The sequence below is a fragment of the Bufo bufo genome, chromosome 1, assembly GCF_905171765.1.
Source record: "Bufo bufo chromosome 1, aBufBuf1.1, whole genome shotgun sequence".
Taxonomy (NCBI): Eukaryota; Metazoa; Chordata; class Amphibia; order Anura; family Bufonidae; genus Bufo; species Bufo bufo.
Window position 1 is genome coordinate 762,541,805 of NC_053389.1, and position 24,475 is coordinate 762,566,279.

General features: G+C 48.9%; 1 protein-coding gene across 1 annotated transcript in view; it reads right to left on the reverse strand.

Moving 5' to 3' along the window:
- The window catches only part of LOC120986221 (adhesion G protein-coupled receptor E3-like), a 205,694-nt gene extending 200,657 nt beyond the window's left edge, over window positions 1-5,037 (reverse strand). The window contains exon 1 of the mRNA XM_040414660.1: window positions 4,733-5,037. Within this exon, the coding sequence (XP_040270594.1) occupies window positions 4,733-4,775 (43 nt within the window). The 5' untranslated portion in view covers window positions 4,776-5,037. The remainder of the gene's footprint in view (window positions 1-4,732) is intronic.
- Window positions 5,038-24,475: the final 19,438 nt, after the last annotated feature.

Genomic DNA, 24,475 nt, shown 5'->3' on the forward strand with positions numbered 1-24,475 from the left:
CATAATAAATTCCCCCCCCCCACTGTGCCACACAGTATCCCACCATATTACCCCCACCTCCTCCTGTGTGCACCCCCCTCATGTCCCCCAAAGTTGCCACATTATAAAATTTAAGTTTGCCCCCCCATGTCGTCTGTCCACCCCGGCCCCCTCATGTCCCCCAAAGTTGCCACAGCCCACATCATAATATAAAATAAAAGTTTGCCCCCACATGTCCTCTGTGCACCCCGGCCCCCTCATGTCCCCCAAAGTTGGCAAAAAAAAAAAAGAAAAGAAAGAAGGAAACCCTAAAGCTAAATACTTACCTGCGCTTGCTTGCAGAGTCCCAGCACTGTGCTGCTGAGTCCCGACACATCATCACACGCGCCTGCGCCGGGATTTCACTACCGCATAGGCTTCAGGCCTACTAGGCCTGAAGCCTATGGCGGTGATCGGTGGCGGGGCAGGGAACTATGTGGCGGGGCAGGGAACTATGTGGGACTGGGTCACGGTTGTCAGCGCTTCAGCAATGAGCGCTTCCATCTGTATTGATGGAAGCGCTCATTGCTTCTGGGCCTGCTGGCACCCCCGTCAGAGCCGGCACCCGGGGCGCACCCCCCCCCTGGCCACGCCACTGGGCACGCCACTGGCACAACCACCACTCATGGATTGGCGTATTACGAAATATGCCTACTTTAGGCGTATTTCAGGTGCAGATGGGGGCACAATGCTCACGCCAGATCTAAAATTGTGGGCGTGGCATGGGCAGGGACGAGTCGACAGGCCCAACTTATTAACCATTTTCTTCTCCTGTTTTAGACATAGAAAATGGTCTAAATGTTGCGGAACAGGTGCGGACCCACTCATTCACAAATAATATAGAGCATGTCCTATTCTTGTCACAAGAATAGGCATTTCTATAATGGGCCGCTAATTGTGGAAAGCACACGGGCGGCATCCGTGCTTTGGGGATCTGCAATTTGCAGACCACAAAACACGGCGCGGTTGTGTGAGTGCGCCCATTTATTTAGACTGGCGTTGGATGCACCAAAGTTATGGAGAAGCCTGCGCCTCTTTATAACTTAAGCGGATCCCCGTGTGCATTCCGTTTCTGTATTTTCTTTCCGCCAAAAAATAGAACATGTCCTATTATTCTACACATTACGGACTGAAAAATACATACGGTCGTGTGCATGAGCCCTAACGAAGGTGGCTGAGCAGAGCAGCTAGCCCTGTCCACAAACAGACAGGGGGACAGTATCTGTGCTAGAGATTTAGCTTTTTTTCCCCTGTGGGTTGTACTTATAACCTTTTGGGTCATCCAGTCTATTTGTAAATTTAAATCCAAAAAATTAATATGTTCCTGATGATGGTAATGAGTAAAACTAAGGGCTCATGCACACAAACATATTTTATTTCAATGGGTCAGCAAAAAAAAACAAGTTACTCCGTGTGCATTCCGTTTCTGTATGTCCGTTCCGCAAAAAAATAAAACATGCCCTATTATTGTCCGCATTACGGACAAGGATAGAACTGTACTATTAGGGGCCAACTGTTCCGTGCAAAATACGGAATGCACACGGACATCATACGTATTTTTTTGCGGATCTGTTTTTTGCAGACCGCAAAATACATACGGTCGTGTGCATGATCCCTGAGATTGAGGGTGTTACAGTTCAGGAAATGGATGAACCCCGGTATGACCCCCACATCACCGCACCATATCAACAGCAGGTCGTCGATGTGGCGACCATACCAGAGCAGCCACCGATCGAAGGGTTTAGTGTCACCAAATAAATATCTGCTTTCAAAAATATTCGCTAAAGATGACAACACTTTAGATCCCATGGACGCTCCCAAAGTCTGCAAAAAAATATATATATACAAACCGGATTCCAAAAAAGTTGGGACACTAAACAAATTGTGAATAAAAACTGAATGCAATGATGTGGAGATGGCAAATGTCAATATTTTATTTGTAATAGAACGTAGATGACAGATCAAACGTTTAATCCGAGTAAATGTATCATTTTAAAGGAAAAATACGTTGATTCAAAATTTCAACAAATCCCAAAAAAGTTGGGACAAGTAGCAATAAGAGGCTGGAAAAAGTAAATTTGAGCATAACGAAGAACTGGAAGACCAATTAACACTAATTAGGTCAATTGGCAACATGATTGGGTATAAAAAGAGCTTCTCAGAGTGGCAGTGTCTCTCAGAAGCCAAGATGGGTAGAGGATCACCAATTCCCACCATGTTGCGCAGAAAGATAGTAGAGCAATATCAGAAAGGTGTTACCCAGCGAAAAATTGCAAAGACTTTGCATCTATCATCATCAACTGTGCATAAAATCATCCGAAAATTCAGAGAATCTGGAACAATCTCTGTGCGTAAGGGTCAAGGCCGTAAAACCATACTGGATGCCCGTGATCTCCGGGCCCTTAAACGACACTGCACCACAAACAGGAATGCTACTGTAAAGGAAATCACAGAATGGGCTCAGGAATACATCCAGAAACCATTGTCAGTGAACACAATCCACCGTGCCATCCGCCGTTGCCAGCTGAAACTCTACAGTGCAAAGAAGAAGCCATTTCTAAGCAAGATCCACAAACTCAGGCGATTTCACTGGGCCAGGGATCATTTAAAATGGAGTGTGGCAAAATGGAAGACTGTTCTGTGGTCAGATGAGTCACAATTCGAAGTTCTTTTTGGGAATCTGGGACGCCATGTCATCCGGACCAAAGAGGACAAGGACAACCCAAGTTGTTATCAACGCTAGGTTCAGAAGCCTGCATCTCTGATGGTATGGGGTTGCATGAGTGCGTGTGGCATGGGCAGCTTGCATGTCTGGAAAGGCACCATCAATGCATAAAAATATATTCAGGTTCTAGAACAACATATGCTCCCATCCAGACGTCATCTCTTTCAGGGAAGACCCTGCATTTTTCAACAAGATAATGCCAGACCACATTCTGCATCAATCACAACATCATGGCTGCGTAGGAGAAGGATCCGGGTACTGAAATGGCCAGTCCTGCAGTCCAGATCTTCACCTATAAGAACATTTGGCGCATCATAAAGAGGAAGGTGCAACAAAGAAGGGCCCAAGACGATTGAACAGTTAGAGGCCTGAATTATACAAGAATGGGAGAGCATTCCTAATTTCTAAACTTGAGAAACTGGTCTCTCCTCGACCCCAGACGTCTGTTGAGTGTTGTAAGAAGAAGGGGAGATGCCACACAGTGGTGAAAATGGCCTTGGTCCCAACTTTTTGCGGATTTGTTGACACCATGAAATTCTGATTCAACATATTTTTCCCTTAAAATGGTACATTTTCTCAGTTTAAACTTTTGTTCCGTGATTTATGTTCTATTCTGAATAAAATATTAGAAGTTGGCACCTCCACATCATTGCATTAAGTTTTTAATCACGATTTTTATAGTGTCCCAACTTTTTTGGAATCCGGTTTGTATATACACAGATAGCAGAATACAAAAAAATCCTTCAGATCAGAACTGTAATCACTGTACATGGATAGGAGCTACTGCAGGGCAGTGATAGCAGCCTCATGAGGTATAACTGTGTATAATAACACCCCGTTGTCCATGAGATATTATGTAATTGCAGCGTTATGCCGCCACCAGGGGTCCCTTTAAGTGGGAAAAAGTTACTTGTTTTGTCAGGACGCCAGTTGCAGTGAAGCAACAAGGGCACAGGGCCCCTTTTAGTGATATGGTGGTACCCAGGTGTAGGAATTCCAGAGTGGTCTAGGACGGCCTAACTGTCCCTTAATGGTGTTGCACCTGTCACGGTGCTTCTACCTGGATACGCTGAACCCCAGGTGGTGTCGTCCACAGCAGAGCAAAGGGGTAGTTGGTAAAAGGGATGAAGAAATAAATTGAGTCCAGACCCTGTATATAGTAGAACAGCAGCTTTAGTTTCAATGAATGTTCCACCAAACAGTTTACAGGTTTTGATTTGGTTTCCAGCAAGCGTTAGCATAACGGTGGCAGACAAACTCTTCTCTGCTATGTCTGTTGCTCTCTGGTTTTGCTGTGCTAACAGGCTGGCTATGGAACTCAACTTCTTCTTTATGCTGTACTTCACTTTCTGTGGTCTGGTCTGTCTCTAACTTTATCCAGGGAAAACTTTCCTCCTGGTTTCTGAGGCTTTGAGCTTCGACCTCCTTATCCAGCTGAGCTGAAGGTGCTCAAGCTGGTCCAGATAGGGTTTGTCTAGCAGGGACGGGCTCCTGCTTCCTTCCCCTAAGCTAGACTGACTCCTAAAACTAAACTCCTCCCTAGAGGGAGAGAAGAGAATGGAAAGAAGGTTCCATCCTCTGTGTCCCTGTAGCTCTGCCATGTTTGCATGTCTGCTGGTGAACCAGGCACATTACACTTAAACAGTTACAAAATAGGAAATGCACCTTGTGAAGGACCTGCAATAAATACACAGATGACATAACTAGGTTAACCATAGGAGACAGTAGCAAGGTGCAGAGGTGGCAACAGCACTCTAGGGTGTTACATAATGCAGCCAGGACATGTTTTGTATCCAGGTATATGCTCAGTGAAAGGCTGTAGGAGCCTTTCAGTCAACTCTGACAGCCTCTCATTGAGTGACCCGATTCCAAAAACTATGAGGTGGAAAGATCAGTTTTTGAATTTTAGGTAATGAATGCAGTGACCAGTCATAGACAGTGACCAGACATAGACTTTTATACAGTAATAAGACACACATAGACTATTACCAAGTATCACCAGCAGTAAATGTGTGAAGAACCTCTGATCCATCCCAAGTTCTTTAAGTTCTTTTACTTCAGGATACGCCTGGTTTTCTTTGTTTACTGAGGTCTAGCACAGTAGGTCATGTAGAACTAAGGTGACTGTCCTGTTCTGACCACACCACCACTGCTATATCAGTCCAATATCTCCAGAAAGTGTCTGGGTCTCCTAGGAGTTCTTCATAAAGGTTTTCTGTTCTCTGGGCTACATATAAATATTTTAGGCTTCGTTCATAAGCTGCATCTTCCGGCCTGGTATTTCATTAGGTGCTATTCTGTACGTGTCCTCTTGCCATCATATCAGTGTGTTCTTCCTTTAAACTGTTTATATCTCTTTTCTCATGTCTGGTTGTGCAAATTTAAGAGGAAGTTACAGTATATAACTGGGTTTGTCTTCCTTATCTGATATGGTAAAGTAAGAGAATTGTAACCAGGGAAATGGACAAAGCAGCCAAAAGCCCCGGAGAAGGAGTGGAGGATGGGAGTAGTAGTGGCTCTGGCTATTATTATTTTCAGTGGCAAACTTCTCATCAATTCTCCCTAGTGCAATGGCCGGCAAATGGTGCTGGAGTCAGTTACTAGGCCAGTTGCAGAAAATAAACAACTTTCTCTTTACTAAAGTACAGAATGGGAGTTGTAGTACATCCAACGGTATCAAACACAGTTCCAAACAATTGACAGTGCAAATCTTCCCAGATAAGAAGAGGAGTGAGCACATGTAGCTTCTCTCACTTCTTCAGCTAACACACTACTAGCTGAGTTAGGGGTGGATCTAAATCCATCTCCTAGCTTCCTAAAGGGGCAAAGTCAGGAATATTAACCCCGTGTAAAGAATATGGATTAATATTTACGGTCAGCCATGTCCCCACACCAGCCATAAGCTGAAAGGTAGCAGAGGTAGTGAGCTCCACAGGGGGCCCTGCTTCAAAGACAGCAGATGGCCGAGGACCTCTAGCAGTCCACCAGTGTTTACAACTTTTCACACTTACATTCAGCCAGCCAGGAACCCCAGCTAATAGAAGGAACATTTATCTACCCAGTAATTGACTTGTACTCTGTGTAATCCTGTTTGTACCATACTACCTGTATTCGTAACCTCAGACCACTGTATATATTCTTTGTGTATAGTATGTTATCTAGTGTGCCCTTAAGGCGATTAAATATATAGTTTAATCTTGTGCTGTCTTGTATCTCGATCACGAATCCCCACGTCCGTGTTTCGGCCTAGTTATATGCTACCGCGGGTTGGTTTCTTACCCTATATGATCTTGTTAGCGGACCAGGCTTATATCAAACAAGAAACTGGTGGCAGTCTTCCCGGGCTGAGAACGTGCTTTTTCACTGGGGCAGTGAAAAGGCTCTCTCAGCTTGTTGCCTCTTTGTGCCCGTGTGGACAGGAGGAGTCTGTGAAAACTGTACCAAGACTGACCATACCCGCTCCTCCAGGAGGGTGTAACGTCACGCCAGTGACCATACCGTATCTCATGAGCTCGACGTAGATGACATCCGGCGTAAGTCGGGGCACAAGGGGTACGGTATTCGTCACATATTGGTGGCAGCAAAGTGGGATCGAGATACTAGTGTGTGTGAGTGTGAGACCCATACTCCCAGACACTAAAGACTACCAGCAGTAGCTTTTGCCGCTGGAGTCTTAAGATCATCTCAACTCTAGACAGTCTGAGTGCAAATACAATAAGGTGTGTGTGTGCATCAGGTTGCAGTCTGTGTCAGTGATCATCCGTGGCAATGATGGCCAGCATCACAAGAAGCAAGGCTAAGGAGATGGCCGAGGCTATGAGCGGTGGCGGGGAGGATGCAGATAGGGGGCTGAGAGGAGGTGGAAGGCGACTTTCTTCAAGGCGAGGGGGAGCACAGCCAAATCTCCTCAAGGAGCCAGTTGCCGGCGGTGAGGTCCATTGTGGGCCTCACTCTACCTGCCCATCCCCCCAGCCAGGCAGGCTCGGCTGCTCTCCTACAGGCTGCCCTGGACCGTTTCCAGGCTTGAGACCAGTATTCTGACTGGATCCTCATGGCAGCTACAGAGCGTCGTAAGCAAGCAGAGGCTGCAGAGCGTGAGCACCAGCTGCAAGTGCTCCAGCTCCAACTCCAGCAGCCCTCCCCAGCCTGAGGTGAGACTCCAAAGATCCGGATTCCAAAACCGTGAGCGGAGGACTTCCCCATGCTGGACAAAGATGGGAACTTGGACACTTTCTTGTTGGCGTTTGAGACGGCCTGCCGGAGGACCAGTGGGTCTGATTCCTAACGCCACGTCTCAGGGAAAAAGCCCTTGAAATATTCGGGTACCTGCCCAGCGCTACCATCCTGAGCTATGAGGACATCAAGCAGGCTCTGGTCCGGCAGTACAACTTAACCCCTAAGTCGTACCGGAAAAAGCTCCGAAGTTTGCACCCAAGACCTACCCAGAGCTCGGCCGATCACATGCGAGACTTGCTGAGAGCGGTCGACCAATGGACTACAGGATTGGAGCTCACCACCATCCAGCATCTGAAGGAGCTCATTGCCACAGAGCAGTTCTTGTGTGAATTGCTCGGAGGACCTCCAACAGTACCTCCGTGACCGAAAGCCAAAGGGGGCCTCTGCAGCAGCAGCCCTGGCCGATGAGTACACCAACAACCGGACTTCAGAGGCTCGGAAACCTGTCGGCTGGAGAGGGTGTAAGACACACTCTGCCCCTGTTGCCCCTGCTCCTAGGCCCAAGTGGGCACCGGCTCCAGCTTCACTTTCTACGTCGGTGGGGGAACACCGACTTTGCCACCTCTGTAAACAGCCAGGACACTTCAAGGCCATGTGTCCCCAGCGCCCGAAGGACCCGTCCCAGTCATCGACCTGGAAACCGTCCACTGTGTTGTGTGTGGGTGGGGTGGTGGGAGGTCCCTTGACAATTTTCAACCGGTCACTGTGGGCCAGGCCATGGCCTTGGGACTTAGAGACACCGGCGCTGAGATGACTCTGGTATGGCCTGAACTAGTGGCACCCCATGATTTATTGCCCGGAAGATCCTTTTCTGTCTCCGGGATTGGAGGAATAGAACCGGCGCTGCCCGTCTCCAAGGTCTATTTGGACAGGGGCGCCGGTCAAGGAGTAAGGGAGGTGGGGGTATCCTCAAATATCCCTGCCAGTGTTTTGCTGGGGACAGACCTGGAGCGGCTTGTGTCTAAGTACGTGGCCGCTGACACCCTGAGGTCCTATCCCCCAGAATGTGATGTCATGTCCACCCCTGTTGAAACTGTTATTGTTAATAACATGCCTGTTGATGGGGATGTGGGGGATGTAATGTGTGCCTCTCCTCTCAGTGGGGAGGGGGTCATTCATGCCAGCTGTGCTGAGGCCCCAGGGTGTGGCCAGCAAACATGCTGGAACCTGTTGTCCTCAGTTGTGGCGACCAAGGGGACAAGCAGGGGGCAGACAGCTGTGGGAGAGGAGGATGCAAATGAGTTCAGGACTGTCCCAGCAGAAGTAGGGCTCCCAGGTAAAGCCTCAGTGCAGGGTTCCTCCACAACAGGGATGTCAGAGGGCCAGGTTAGTCCATCTGGACTGGCGACTTGGTCGAAAGCCAAGGGAAAGTAGGCACTACCAGCGGTGGCAGTGGCCATAGCTGCTGTCACGCACAGTGGGAGTGCTGGGGCCCTAGGGGCCCCTCAGGGTTCTGATGGCTTTCCCCCTTCCGACCAAGTGGCTGCCAAGTCACATGGAGGCCAGGAGACAGGTCCCCAGGACCTGACAGATGACGTGGCAGTCTTGTCAATTCTGGCCAAGTCCGGTCAGGGGTTTCAGGTGGCGTTAGTGGCTGACGCCAGCCTGAACACTGTCAAGGAGCAAGCGGCACAGCCTCCCACTGACTCAGACCTCGAGCGAGTGGTCTGGGACCAAGGACGGCTGTACCGAGTCACGGTCCAGCAGGGCTCACCGGAGGAGTGGCCTAGGGAGCGGCAGGTAGTAGGACTGACAGGGGACGTGGCAGTCTCGTTTATTCTGACCACGTCCCACCAGGGGTTTCAGGTGGCATTAGCGGCTAGCGCCAGCTTGAAAGATCTCATGGAGCAGGTGGCATGGCCTCCCTTGGACAGACCTCCAGAGGGCGGTCTGGGACCAAGGACGGTTGTGCCGGTAAACGGTCCAGCAGGGCTCACCAGAGGCGTGGCCTAGGAACACACAATTAGTGGTACCTTATCCATTCAGGGCGGAGATTTTGTGGATTGCACACCAAATTCCAATGGCCAGATACCCAGGGGCCGCTAAGTCAGAGGCCTGGACAGGAGACATAGCCACCCCTGGGGTGTTGGTCATCGAGTGTGTCATGCGCTTCCAAGAAAAGGCGCAGGCCTTGTCGCGGTTGGTGCACGACAGTATGGGGCAGGCCCAGACCGAACAGAAGCGGGGGTACGACCAGATGGCTTGTGAGAGGACCCACCAGGTGGGTCAGCAAGCGTGGATACGGGTTCCCGTACCTCAGGATAAGCTTCAGGCGGCCTGGGAAGGCCCGTACCTCGTGCACCAGCTGCTCAGTGCCAGGAGGTACCTGACCACGCCCAGGGAAGGCCTTCCCCATGAACTTAATGAAGGCACATCATGAGCGGGAGGCAGGTGCCCTCCCGGATTGCCTCCCCTTCCGGTAAATAGTCACCAAAGGACGGCGTCCACCAAGATGCCGTTGGGCAGGAAGTATGCCCCTGCCACTTCTAAGAGGATGGTCAAGCTGCTTAAGGGACTTAAAGGGTACACGGTTGTGTACCTGGAGGTCATTCCCCTCTTCGGTCCTACATGGGAGGATCCCCGAGAGCATCTGGCGCAGATTCTCTGGCAGATCTGCCAGGCAGGCTTGACCCTTATGCCAGGAAAGTGCCAGCTCTGCATGAGCGAGGGGCCCCGGGCAGGCGGGGAAGCTTTGGAACCGGAGAGCCCGGGAGAGTGGATGCCAGCACATCCTGGCTCACCCTCTGGGACAAGAACCAGATGATCTCCTTCCTGGGCACCACTGAGTACTATAGGAGGTTCACGTCCCACTATAGTAGCTTGGCGAGACCCCTGACGGACTGCACCAGGAAGAAGCTTCCCTCCGTAGTCAATTGGACAAACGACTGCGAGACGGCCTTCACGGCACTGAAGGACGCCCTTTCCAGCTTCTCGGTACCCCAGGCAGCCGACTTCATGCGGCCATTTATAGTACGGCCTGACGCCAGTAATTGGGCCTCGGTGTCATGCTCAGTAAGGGTGACTCCATTGGTCAGGAACGAATGGGAGGTGGGTACGCGGGAGCCTGGCGCTCCAGCCGTACCACTTTGCAATTCGCCACCAGAGAGGGTGCGGATGGGCGCACGGGGAAACACAGGAATGTGCCCCTAGCGCCTCTATAAGGGGGAGGTGTGAGGAATATGGATTAATATTTAGTGTCAGCCATATCCCCACACCAGCCATCAGCTGAAAGGTAGCAGAGGTAGCGAGCTCCACAGGGGGCCCTGCTTCAAAGACAGCAGATGGCCAAGGACCTCTAGCAGTCCACCAGTGTTTACAACTTTTCACACTTCCATTCAGCCAGCCAGGAACCTCAGCTAATGGAACAGGAAAGACCTCTCTGCAGGAGGTCTAAGCCATTCCCCAGTTCAATCAAATCTAGCAGACAACATGGAACCGGCAATTTATAAGGAATTATGAATCGCCCGGCCGTCACAGGCGCAAACCGGATACATATTTGTGTCCCTGTGGCCACGATGAACAGGCTCGTGGTCATAGTCTGGTGGTGGGAGGCCAGGGAAGGGATATATACATATCTCCCCACAGAAACCAAATACCGGTACTATGCTTGGACACTACTTGTAGCTGGAACCCAGGCGGGTCTGTTTGTCCCAGAACCATCTCCCTGTGACCTTCTGGTCCGGAGCTATGAACCCTAAAGCGTTTTGTGGGTCATTGAGCTGCCAGGATCAGCAGGGAGTGGGGGCCCTTCCCAGAGGCGGAAAGAGGAGGGGCCGGCTACAGTTTAAAAGGCTTGTGCCAGCAAGCAGGCGTGTCTTTCTCTGAAAGGGGGTCACATCGTGCCATGTGTTTGGAGAGACCTGGAAACTGCTGACATCACTGCCCCCACACGACCGCAGCCAAGGACTATTCCACCATCATAACCCAAAGAAACATTCATCTACCCGGTAATTGACTTGAACTCTGCGCAATCCTGTTTGTACCATACTACCTGTATTCGTAACCTCAGACCACTGTATATATTCTTTGTGTATAGTGGGTTATCTAATGTGCCCTTAAGGCGATTAAATATATAGTTTAATCTTGAAGTTGATGTCCGGTGTCAGTCGGGGCACGAGGGGTACAGTATTTGTCACACCTCCAAACGCAAAAACACAAATGCAATAGCACTCTGCAACCAGCACTCTGCCCTGCCTCTATGCTGGATGTTGAATGAGGCATTGGTGTACATTTTGGCCAAAGCGTAATAAGCCACTCACCACGTCAAGGTCGCCTCTATGAGTGGTCTTCAACACTAGTACCTACCTGTCATGGGCCATGATAGCCACACAAAATCCAGGGAGCGCAGGTACAGTATGCACTCCAGGCACACTCTGCTTTTAACCCCGTCCGGTGACGTGACAGCTTTCATCGGATCCAGGGATGCAAGTACCAACATGCATGCTGAGCCCACTATATACTTCTCCTGGAGCCAAATGGCTACTGGTAGGCACTGTAACACCTCGTCTGATTAATACAGAGATAAGCTGGTACATTACAAGGCATTAACATATTAAAGGGAACCTGTCACCTCCCAAAATAATCCCAAGCCGCCAGCAGTACATGTGTGTAGCCACCAGTGTGTTTCTGATGATGCCTTTCTTCCTGAAGGCAAATGCAGCAAAAGTACCGAAAACGTTGTTTTATCCCCTGCTTGGCGCGCTTCTCCACACATGCTTGAAGTCAAGGAGGCAGCGGCCTCCTTGCTTCAAGTCACAGTAACCACGCCCCCTTCCCTGCCCCTTCGCTGTGACTGAAAGCGCTTATGCACGAGAGTTCGGCTGCCTTTGCTGAACTGCCAGCTGTCAGTCACAGCGAAGGGGCAGGGAAGGGGGCGTGGTTACTGTGACTTGAAGCAAGGAGGCTGCTGCATCATCAGAAACACGCTGCTGGCTACACGCAGGTACTGCTGGCGGCTTGGGAGGTGACAGGTTCCTTTTAAATAGCATTAAATAACACTGCACATCAATAACAATTTGCAAGTACCCTATTCTGAGGTACTGCAGCACAAGCAAAGAAATTCACCTACTACATGACTTATCTACAGAGAATATGTTACGGTAAATGATGTGGAGTTGCAAGGTTTTCATGTAGACATGCTTCCCTATCATAGATCTCATTTATCTCCATTTGTCAACTCCTTCATTCTCCTTGCTAAACAAATGACCAACAAAGTTCATCCTCCCTTATTATATGCTTCTCCCATGCTGCACTCATACTGTGGAACTCACTGCCCCAAACTATTAGGCTAGTTTCACACTAGCGGCAAGGAACTCCGGCAGGCTGCTCCGGCGGGTGAACAGCCTGTCAGATCCTTGCTGCCACTAGTGCACGCATGCCCCCGGACTACCGCTCCGGCCCCATTGACTATAATGGGGGCGGGCCGGAGTTCTGGCGGCAGCACGGCAGTGTCGTAGTTATCTTCCGGCCGCCTCTCGGCATGCGCTGCCGTGCTGCTGCCAGAACTCCGGCCAGCCCCCATTATAGTCAATGGGGCCGGAGCTGTAGTCCGGGGCACATGCGTGCACTAGCGGCAGCACGGATCCGACAGGCTGTTCACCAGCCGGAATAGCCTGCCATAGTTCCTTGATGCTAGTGTGAAACTAGCCATAGACTTACTTGTAACATTCCAGGTTCAAAGTATAACTCGAAAACTCATTTTTTCAAGGAGCCCTATGTCATATAACCAGAGATGAGCGAAGTTAGGAAAAATTCAATTTGACTGCTTCGACGAATTTCACAAAGAATTAAAGAGCATTTCTTTGAGTTTAGCAGGCGCAACGATGGGGAACAGCGATCGGGGTTTCCACCTAACCTTTCTGCTGCCTGAGGCGAAAACTGAAACGGCGCCCCAACCCCCAATGCCAATTTCTTAACCTAACCCCTTTCCTCCAGCTAAAAGACATACTTGGAAAACATCACATACAGAGCTACAAAACATACAGGTTAATACAGCGTCACATACTGTGTCCACTGTGGTTCCCAATACTATACTGCAGAAACAGATAATCACCCTTCTGCTGCCCCCCTCTTGCCTCTACCTGGTGCTGCCTAAGGCAATCGCCTCACCTTGCCTCTTTGGTGGTGCACCCCTGGTGCCCCCCCCCCCCCATCATTGAACCCCTCAGATGCCACATTCATTGCTGATTGCAGCATTCCATCTTGATTGAAAACAATGGGCAAAATATCGAACAGTGATGTGATAACATCATTACGCTGGCCAGGTGCAATCACTGATGACGTCACTGCACCTGGCCAGCCCGCCAGTGTGGTGATGTTACATATCACCCCGTGTGAGATTTTGTGTGGTTTCTGCAATCAAAATAGCTGCGACAGCCTCTTTGCGTGCAAACGGATAAGGTGAGTATGTTTTGGTTTTTCTGTTACCACCACTTCAGGGAAAATTGATTAGTTACCACGAAGCCTGGGAAAATTCGGCTTCATGGTGAATTAAATTTTTCCTGAAATTCAGATCGAAGTCAATTTGTTTGACTTTGATTTGCTGAACACTACATATAAGCATTGTCCACACCCCATAGTACTTCTAAACTGGTTACAGATATCTCAACTCTACACAGCTATCCTCAGTTAGCTCCCCTTGCCGCATCAGTCTGCACTTTATAAGCATGTTGACTAATTAGCTGGTAATGGGTTGATGCAGCTTTATTTTCCATGGTAAGGCATGGTTATTTCCTTCCTGACCTTCTGCCTGGTTACTGTGCTGCCTGAACTTTGCCTGCTCCGCCCACTTGACTTAGTCTTTTGCTTACTGACTGTGTTCTGATGTATGCCGTCAGCTATTGCTAATGTAGACAAGCCCTCTGATTGTTATCTGGGGATTCACTGAAGTCATGGGGTTACATGGTTACATTAAAAGGTGAACAACAGGAAATCCCTTAAATTTAACACCCAGGTTTGGCTCCAAGGCAAAAATTATTTCAACACAATGGATCAACGTCCACTTTGTGAAACAGTGATAATATGCATACAGCAATCTGTATTTTATATCCCCACCATAACCCAATAGCCAAAATAGTGGAATAGAATATTTTATGAAGCCATACCCATTACCCAAATATAAGGAATAGACCCCTTGTTTTGGCGGCTTACTGTGCTGCTTACAGTTGAAATACCTTCTGTTTTTAGACGACAATGCTCTACTGTACAATGCTAAATTGTAATTGAGCATTAAAATAATAAATAGGGCTTAATTTCAGCTCATTGTATATTCAAGAGGATTTTATTGTTCAGTAATAAGGGGTATGCTCTTGTATATGAGGCACTTGATCAAAACTAATTACTTTTAGAATCTCTATCATTTTTAGATATTTCTATATTAGAATGGCTTTTATTGTTCAATAAGCAGAGATATGCTCTTGTATATGAGGAATTTGATCAAAACTAATTACTTTTAGAACATCTATCAAGCAGTCTGTCTTTCTCAATTTTGTTTTTGTCTTGATGCAATTATGTGGCGTGGTGGAACCAAGACATAAGCCTTTTCAGATAAATTGCGAGACCTTTGAATATGTCTGTCGATGTAATGACCAAGCCCATGAAATTATTTCAAGTATCTGCCATGCATGAAGTCCAAACAAGGCCAAACAAGGTCAAAGTGACCAAGGACAGGAGATCAAGTTCGATTGAGTCACGAGATTGGAAAAGCAATGACGAACAATTCATTTTGACGAGAGATTATTAAAATTGTTATAGGAACTCTGGCTGCGAACACAAAGTACAAGTCTTGTCTAAGCCAGGGCAAAATATTGCAGCTTGTCAATCCTAGAGGCTGAGTCGGAAATTGAAATATTTTCTTTCATTAACTGCATATTTCAATATATGGCAACAGTAAACTCATACATTGAGCATCCATAGTAAATAGGTTGTCTAGAATTAGGAAAACAGATGTGGTATTGGAGATCTCCCCCGCAAACTTCAGTACAACTAATCTACGGTAGCACACACAGCATATGGACAGGTGTGGTGCTGTTTTTAGAAGAAAGCGACCATACTTTTCTAATTATGGACACCCCCTTTTCAAAGGGGTTGCTAGGGCCAATAACAGGCTTCAGCAGTGATGTGACCACAGGCGGCATATCACCACTGAGGCCAGTTATTGGCTATAGCAGAACATTTGACTATGCCCATGTAGCACCTGATGTAAACAGTCTGGGAACATGGACATGCGGGAGCAAGTGGGGAGGACTGGAGCAGCGGGGAGCAGGTAACTATGATTTTATTTATTTAGGGAGGCAGTCTATGAGCAATGCATTAGATAAAAAAAGAACTTTATTCCTGGAGAACCCCTTTAAGCATGTTTGCAGTAACAGAGCATGGGGTCACAGATCAGAAGATCACTTGGTGATCTCTGTCTACTATGTGGCCACTTCAAGTGTCATGGTCATATAGCTGTAGATCTACACATGGCCTCCCTTGCGGACTCCAGGTGCGATCATATGGTTACTCATCAGGTGCAGCATTTTGGAGGTGCTCTTTCCTGGAAATGTACCCCAAATTTCCGATATCAAAGAGACTTGTTAGCAGATTGCATCACACAGTACAGTATGTAAGTTGTAATGGCTGATTTCCAAAATTATAGTGCACTCTGTTTCCTTTAACAACATTTAATTAATTGTTTTATTAACAATTTTAACAATTTAATCATTCATCAATGAAAATCTCTTACACAACGTACTAAGCAAACTCCTATTGATTTAAAGGGATTGCCCAAGAAACTTTTTTTTTATTAAACTGACTTAAAGTTGTCTTACAGTCACCTACTCAGCCCAAGAGCACAAGACTACTGAAGCCAGTGATTGGCTGCAGCAGTGTATGGGATGTCATCCCTCACAACTGCAGCCAATCACTGGCTTCAGTAACAATCACTGGCGTAACTATAGGGGTCGCAGCAGTCGCGGTTGCGACCGGGCTCCTAAGCCAGGGGTGCCCAGAGGGCCCCACTTGCCAGTGGTACTGTACTTTCCTCTTATAAGATCAAGTGCATCTTATAAAGGGAATACTAGCGAGCGCTTCCATAAGTCTGCAGGAGGAGGGGGAGAGAAGCGCTGTGAGCAGGGCCGATCCTAGGGTCACAGGCGCCTGGGTGCAGAAATATTTCTGGCGCCCCCACATGGGCGTGGTTATCTTACTAACTCCTCCCCTTTACAATGTTTCTATGGCAACAACTTCAGCCCCCAACTTCAGCCCCACCAATTTGCTTTGACAATAACTTAGTCAACGGCTTTGACAAGTCAAAATAAATGTCATGTGCCAGTAGCCAGAGCCCCCCCATATCATGTGCCAGTAGCCAGAGCCCCCCATATCATGTGCCAGTAGCCCCCCTATGTGCCAGTAGCCCCCCTTATCATGTGCCAGTAGACCCCCTTATCATGTGCCAGTAGCCCCCTTATCATGTGCCAGTAGCCCCCCTTATCATGTGCCAGTAGCCCCCCATATCATGTGCCAGTAGCCAGAGCCCCCCCCCTTATCATGTGCCAGTAGCCAGAGCCCCCCCCATATCATGTGCCAGTAGCCAGATCCCCCCCATTATCATGTGCCAGTAGCCAGAGTGCCCCCATATCATGTGCCAGTAGCCAGAGTGCCCCCATATCATGTGCCAGTAGCCCCCCCATATCATGTGCCAGTAGCCCCCCTTATCATGTGCCAGTAGCCCCCCATATCATGTGCCAGTAGCCAGAGCCCCCCCCCCTTATCATGTGCCAGTAGCCAGAGCCCCCCCCATATCATGTGCCAGTAGCCAGAGCCCCCCCCCATATCATGTGCCAGTAGCCAGATCCCCCCCATTATCATGTGCCAGTAGCCAGAGTGCCCCCATATCATGTGCCAGTAGCCAGAGTGCCCCCATATCATGTGCCAGTAGCCCCCCATATCATGTGCCAGTAGCCCCCCTTATCATGTGCCAGCCCAGTAGTCCCCCCTTATCATGTGCCAGCCCAGTAGTCCCCCCTTATCATGTGCCAGCCCAGTAGTCCCCCCTTATCATGTGCCAGCCCAGTAGCCCCCCTTATCATGTGCCAGCCCAGTAGTCCCCCCTTATCATGTGCCAGCCCAGTAGTCCCCCCTTATCATGTGCCAGCCCAGTAGTCCCCCCTTATCATGTGCCAGCCCAGTAGCCCCCCTTATCATGTGCCAGCCCAGCCCAGTAGTCCCCCCTACTCCAGCAATGCGATGCGATGCAGGCCGCCTCTTCCGTCTGTGTCCCTCGCTATACGGCTCAGGCGACGCGATGACGTCATCGCGCCGCCTGCACCGGCCTCTGATAGGCTGCCAGCACTAAGCCGGCAGCCTATCAGAGGAACAGGAGGGGACACACCTCTCCCTCCTCTGCCGCAGCACAGGCATCTGTATTGCCGTCCTGAGGACGGCAATACAGATGACTATGCAGATGAGCGCGTCCGCAATGGAGGCGCTCATCTCCTGCTCTGCCCTGCCGCCGGCCGCGGCCGCCCCCACTTGTCACCAGGGCCGCGGCCTTGCGGCACTCAGGCTTGCCGGCCCACCGGGAAATTTCCCGCTATCCCGGCAGGCCAGTCCGGCCCTGCGCTCGGCGCCTTTCGGGTGACAGCGCTGGGGTGCGGGGCACCCACTGCACCCCGTGTAGGATCGGCCCTGGCTGTGAGCGCTGTACAGTACTTACCCCTCCTCCTGCTCGCTCTTCTCAGGGCCCGCGCTGCTGTGTCCTGGCTGCATGCAGCATCAGGACATACAGAGCGCACTCTGACCTGACGCTGCAGGAGGTCAGGTGACTGCAGTGCAGGCCCTGAGAAGAGAAGACAGCCAGGACAAGGAGAGTGGCGGCAGGAGAGGTAAGTTATACTTTATTATTTTACAGTCTGATCTGAGGTCTGATATGGAGGTCTGACTGGGGGGGTCTGGAGGTCTGACTGGGGGTCTGGAGGTCTGACTGGGGGTCTGAAGTGGTCTAATGGGGGGGGTCTGAAGGTCTGACTGGGGGTCTGAAGTGGTCTAATGGGGGGTCTGGAGGTCTGACTGGGGGTATGGAGGTCTGACTGGGTAGTCTGGAGGTCTGACTGGGGGGTCTGGAGGTCTGACTGGGGGGTCTGGAGAGGTCTGACTGGGGGGTCTGGAGAGGTCTGACTGGGGGGTCTGGAGAGGTCTGACTGGGGGGTCTGGAGACATCTGACTGGGGGTCTGGAGAGGTCTGACTGGGGTCTGGAGAGGTCTGACTGGGGTCTGGAGAGGTCTGACTGGGGTCTGGAGGTCTAATGGGAGTCTGATTGGGGGTCTGGAGGTCTGATTGAGGGTCTGGAGGTCTAATGGGGGTCAGATATGTCGTCTAGAGGTCTAATGGGGGTCAGATATGGGGGTCTGGAGGTCTAGTGGGAGTCTGGAGGTCTATTGGGGGTCTAGAGGTCTGATATGGGGGTCTGGAGGTCTAATGGAGGTCTGGAGGTCTAATGGGGGTCTTATATGGGGGTCTGGAGGTCTAATGGGGGTCTTATCTGAGGTCTGAAATTGGGTCAGGGTCTTACATGGAGATCTAATGGGGGTCTGATCTGAGGTGTAAAACTGGGGTCTTATATGGGGTCTGACATAGAGGTCTAAAGGGGGTTTAGTCTGAGATGGGGGGGATCTCATTTAGGGTTTTATATAGGGGTCTGATCTAAAAGGAAGGGGGTATTTTTTTTGTACTAGCGCACAATATAAAGGGGTGTACCAGTATTTTCAGGGGGACTGTTTCTGCAGGCAAGTATTGGGGAGCACAGTGGGCACAGTATTGGGGGTGGCAGGATGGGGTGTTGAGAAGGTGAGGAGGAGGATAGAAAAGTAGGAAAGTAAGATGTCTGTTTGCTAAACTCTGCAGAGACGAGGCGCGGCTGAAAGAAGTCGCCATGGTGGTCTGGTCTGACAGGAGAAGAAGAGGAAAGAGAATATCTACATCAGAGAAGAGAAGTCACTGGATGTAAGAGGTACATATGTGGCGCTGTATTACCCTGTATGTTCTGTAGCGCTGTATGTAATAATTTCCAAGTATGTCTTTAAAGTGGTTGTCCGTTTTTTTTTTTTAATGAGCGCTGCCTTTCCTGCTTTGTTTACCTGCTCATTACTGCAAATGCTACGGCGAGCAGGTGACCAGAACAGAGAAAGCAGCTCTCATATGAGCGCTGCCCTCTCTTCAAATAGCTGATCTTGATGACCTATCCTGAGGATAGGTCATCAGTAGTAAAAATAGGACAACCCCTTTAACAGTAGGACTGGAGGGAAGGGGGGGGGGGGCATTTCAATATTTGCCTTGGGCAGCAGAAAAGCTAGGTGCACCAGTGCTGAGTGAAGGGGGAAGGGGGCAAGCTGAACTCTTGCACCAGGGCCCATGAACCTTTAGCAACGCTCCTGGTAAGAATATGTTACTGTCTACAGCCCAATGAAGATGGAGGAGCAGTGCTGGATGGGACTGGGAAGGTAAGTTTAGATTATTTTAGGCTATTTAGGTTACTGGCAGTTTCTCCTAATAAAAATATCTTGGACAACCCCTTTAAGTGCCTTGTCTCTTAGAATGCTGTGTCAGTGATTTCCAGTATATGACATTTCTGAGGGGTCTATGAAGTGCTGCAACACCTCTATTCTGAATGTCACTGGGGGTCCATGCTTAAAGCTGGTTCCCGGCAGCAGCAAATACCAACAGGCTCCCTCATTACAAAGAAATATGTTTTACTCCCTTAAGGCTTCTCCCCATCAATTTAATTGACTGACCTCTCACGGTGAATTCATCATAATTGAGCTTACATGATGGGTCAGGAGAAGACAGAAATGGCTAGAGACTGAACTGTCAGAAGAGTCAGACAAATTAGCTAAATGGTTAAAAATTGTTAATAAGAACAGATCACAAAAAATAATTTTAGCCAAAAATACATGCATTTCATAGTCTTTAAATATGACTTCTTCTCTTGATAGGATCTGTTTCAAACTACTCAAACTTAAAGGGGTTATTCAAGACTATAAAAAGCTCCCCCATATGCCCGGGCCCCTCACATTGAATATACCTACCTGGCTCCCCGCTCCCTGCACCGCCACTGCTGCTTCTACCGGGGGAGATGAAAACATCCTGTGTCGGGGGGAAGGGGGGGGGTAGCAGCCAATGGCAGGCTGGGACACGGACCTCCTGAGTGTCATCGGCGACGGTGCAGGGCCTAGGAGCGGCTCAGGGAGCGGGGACCCATGTAAGTATATTCATTATGAGGGTCCCGGCATATGGGGGAGCATTTTAAAGTCTCGGATAACCCCTTTAAAGTTTTGGGATTATACAACCATAAGGCAATACATTTTTATGCAAAGAATTATGCTCTTAGCAATATTCTCATACCTGGCAGGAGCACTCAGAGTTTCTGAATTTGCAAAATACCGTAAGTTGTTCCTATGAAGAGTAGACACAGAATATCTCAAAAAGAAGAAGTACTAAGCAAATATGTTGTAAGTACTGCTTCATAGATAAGAGAAAACATATATTTTCAGGGTGGTCGTAATCATGAAAATGAGCAGTGTACAATGTGATGAGAAAATAAATCAAGCAAGCAAAGGAGGCAATGTGGACAATCACAATACATTAGTAAGTACCTTGTATTAACTGTATCTACATCATAAATGCCATTTGCTGATGTGACACAATGGCTGTAACATGTATAAAATGTCATATTTACAAGTTTTATATGGAATATGGCATGCATCCTGCTGAGACTGACTTTCCAAAATGTAAATCCTTCACTGTGGCCAATAAAAAAAGGAGTTTTGATTAGGGATGAGCGAACCCGAACTGTATAGTTCGGGTTCGTACCGAATTTTGGGGTGTCCGTGACATGGACCCGAACATTTTCGTAAAAGTCTGGGTTCTGGTTCGGTGTTCGGCGCTTTCTTGGCGCTTTTTGAAAGGCTGCAAAGCAGCCAATCAACAAGCGTCATACTACTTGCCCCAAGAGGCCATCACAGCCTTGCCTACTATTGGCATGGCTGTGATTGGCCAGTGCACCATGTGACCCAGCCTCTATATAAGCTTGGGTCACGTTGCGCTGCACGTCACTCTGCTGATTCAAGCATAGGGAGAGGTTGCAGCTGCGACGTTAGGGCGAGATTAGGCAGATTAACTCCTCCAAAAGACTTCATTCTGTGATCGATCTCCAGCTGTGGATCATTGAAGTGCTAATATTGACTTGCTCACTTTTTTGAGGCTGCCCAGAGCGTTTTTAGATCACTTTTTTTCTGGGGTGATCGGCGGCCATTTTGTGACTTGTGGTGCGCCAGCACAAGCTGCCACCATGTGTATTTAACCATCAATAGTGTGGTTATTTTGTGCTATATCCTACATCAGCTGCAGGCTGAGCCTGTGTCACCGAAGTGCATTTAACCATCAACAGTCTGGTTATTTTTTGGCCATATACTACATCAGCTGCAGGCTGAGCCTGTGTCACCGAAGTGCATTTAACCATCAACAGTGTGGTTATTTTTTGGCCATATACTACATCAGGGGCAAGTTGAGCCTGTCACCCAGCGCCTAAAAAATAGACCTGACATTTCTATTCAACCAAATCTGTACTGTTTTAGCTGGTCAAGTTATTTGTAGTGACCGTAAAAGCACATTTTTTGTTCTGGGTTGAAAAACTATTCCCAAATTTGCCATTCTCAAAATAACTAGTTTCTGCTATATGAGGCCAACTTGAAATCTATCCCAAAAAGGATATCTGACATTGAAAGTGCTGATAGTGTCATTCAGAAAAACCTAAGACACATGCTACCGTACAGATAGAAGTCTGATTCTGTGATTAATCCTATACCTGTCACACAGCGCAAAAAAAAACAGGCCTCACATTTCTATTCAACCAAATCTGTACTGTTTTAGCTGGTCAAGTTATTTGTAGTGACCGTAAAAGCACACTTTTTGTTCTGGGTTGAAAAACTATTCCCAAATTTGCCATTCTCAAAATTGTGGTGAACGGGAACAATGAGGAAAACATCTAATAAGGGACGCGGACGTGGACATGGTCGTGGTGGTGTTAGTGGACCCTCTGGTGCTGGGAGAGGACGTGGCCGTTCTGCCACAGCCACACGTCCTAGTGAACCAACTACCTCAGGTCCCAGTAGCCAGCAGAATTTACAGCGATATTTTGTGGGGCCCAATGCCGTTCTAAGGATGGTAAGGCCTGAGCAGGTACAGGCATTAGTCAATTGGGTGGCCGACAGTGGATCCAGCACGTTCACATTATCTCCCACCCAGTCTTCTGCAGAAAGCGCACAGATGGCGCATGAAAACCAAGCCCATCAGTCTGTCACATCACCCCCATGCATATCAGGGAAACTGTCTGAGCCTCAAGTTATGCAGCAGTCTCTTATGCTGTTTGAAGACTCTGCTGCCAGGGTTTCCCAAGGGCATCCACCTAGCCCTTCCCCAGGGGTGGAAGAGATAGAATGCACTAATGCACAACCACTTATGTTTCCTGATGATGAGGACATGGGAATACCACCTCAGCACGTCTCTGATGATGACGAAACACAGGTGCCAACTGCTGCGTCTTTCTGCAGTGTGCAGACTGAACAGGAGGTCAGGGATCAAGACTGGGTGGAAAACGATGCAGGGGACGATGAGGTCCTAGACCCCACATGGAATGAAGGTCGTGCCAACCAGATGGATTTCCACCTTGCATATGCTGGACAAACTGTGCGAGCAGCAGCAGGCCATAGTGGAGTTTCAGCTGCAGCACGCACGGGTCAGTCGCACTGCGGATCAGACACACTTCACCACCAATGACTGGGCCTCCATGCGAGACCTGTGCGCCCTGTTGCGTTGTTTCGAGTACTCCACCAACATGGCCAGTGGCGATGACGCCGTTATCAGCGTTACAATACCACTTCTATGTCTCCTTGAGAAAACACTTAGGGCAATGATGGAAGAGGAGGTGGCCCAGGAGGAAGAGGAGGAAGAGGGGTGTCACGGATGGTGTACAGGAAACAAGACAATACCATATAAACAATGTCTCTCTGGATCCACAACTAAGGAACAAAGGGAGACCCCTGCAATAGACCTGCCGCTCTCCCTCACTGCTCAGCCTATGCGAACACCCCAAAGGTGGATGGCCGCATATCCACGTTCCTCGGCTATCTATTACCTGAAGACCCTACAATAGTGAAGGGACACGACCACCGGCTCCCTACACTGACACGGAGGGAGTCAGGGTCACCTGGATCCAGAAAAGACAAAATCATAAATACATAAACAGCACTTATCTGCAGACGAAAGACGACTGACGACTGGGAACAGGGAACTGGGAACTGGGAACAGCATGCACACACACTCCAGGAAGTTGTATCAGCCGCACACTACTGCATTATGGGGAGGAACTTAAAGGGTAGCGATCAGTCTAACTGCATGACAGCTGAGATAGACTAACGAGATGAGAAACTAAACCAAAACAAAGAAATTCAAGGAGGAGGATCTGAGAAGCTCCTGTGAGCTCTTCTCAGCTGTCTGGCTGTGACAGTACCCCTCCCTCTAGGAGTGGACTCCGGACACTCAGGGCCCACCTTCTCAGGATGGGACCTATGGAAAGCCCTGATGAGACGAGAGGCCTTAATGTCCGTCACTGGGACCCACATCCTCTCCTCAGGACCATAACCCTCCCAATGAACGAGGTACTGGAGGGAACCGCGGACAAGACGAGAATCCACAATCCTAGAGACCTGAAATTCAAGATTTCCATCAACTATAATCGGAGGAGGAGGCAAAGGCGAGGGTACAATAGGTTGAACATAAGGTTTCAATAAGGACTTATGAAAAACATTATGGATCTTCCAAGTCTGAGAAAGATCAAGACGGTAGGCAACAGGATTGATGACAGACAGGATCTTGTAAGGCCCAATAAACCTAGGACCCAACTTCCAGGAGGGAACCTTCAATTTGATATTCTTGGTAGACAACCACACCAGATCACCAACATTCAGGTCCGGACCAGGCACACGTCTCTTATCCGCCACACGCTTATATCTCTCACTCATGCTCTTTAGATTATCCTGAATCTTTTGCCAAATAGATGACAAAGACGAGGAGAATCTGTCCTCATCAGGCAAACCAGAAGACCCCTCTCCCAAAAAAGTCCCAAACTGCGGATGGAACCCATATGCACCAAAAAATGGTGACTTATCAGAGGACTCCTGACGACGATTATTTAAAGCAAACTCAGCAAGGGACAAAAAAGAACACCAATCCTCCTGATTCTCCGCCACAAAACAGCGCAGATATGTCTCCAGATTCTGATTGACGCGCTCTGTCTGGCCATTCGACTGCAGATGGAAAGCAGAAGAGAATGACAACCGAACCCCCAAGCGAGAACAGAAAGCCTTCCAGAATCTGGAAACAAACTGCGTGCCCCTATCAGAGACTATGTCTGAAGGAATCCCATGCAATTTGACAATGTGGTCAATAAATGCCTGCGC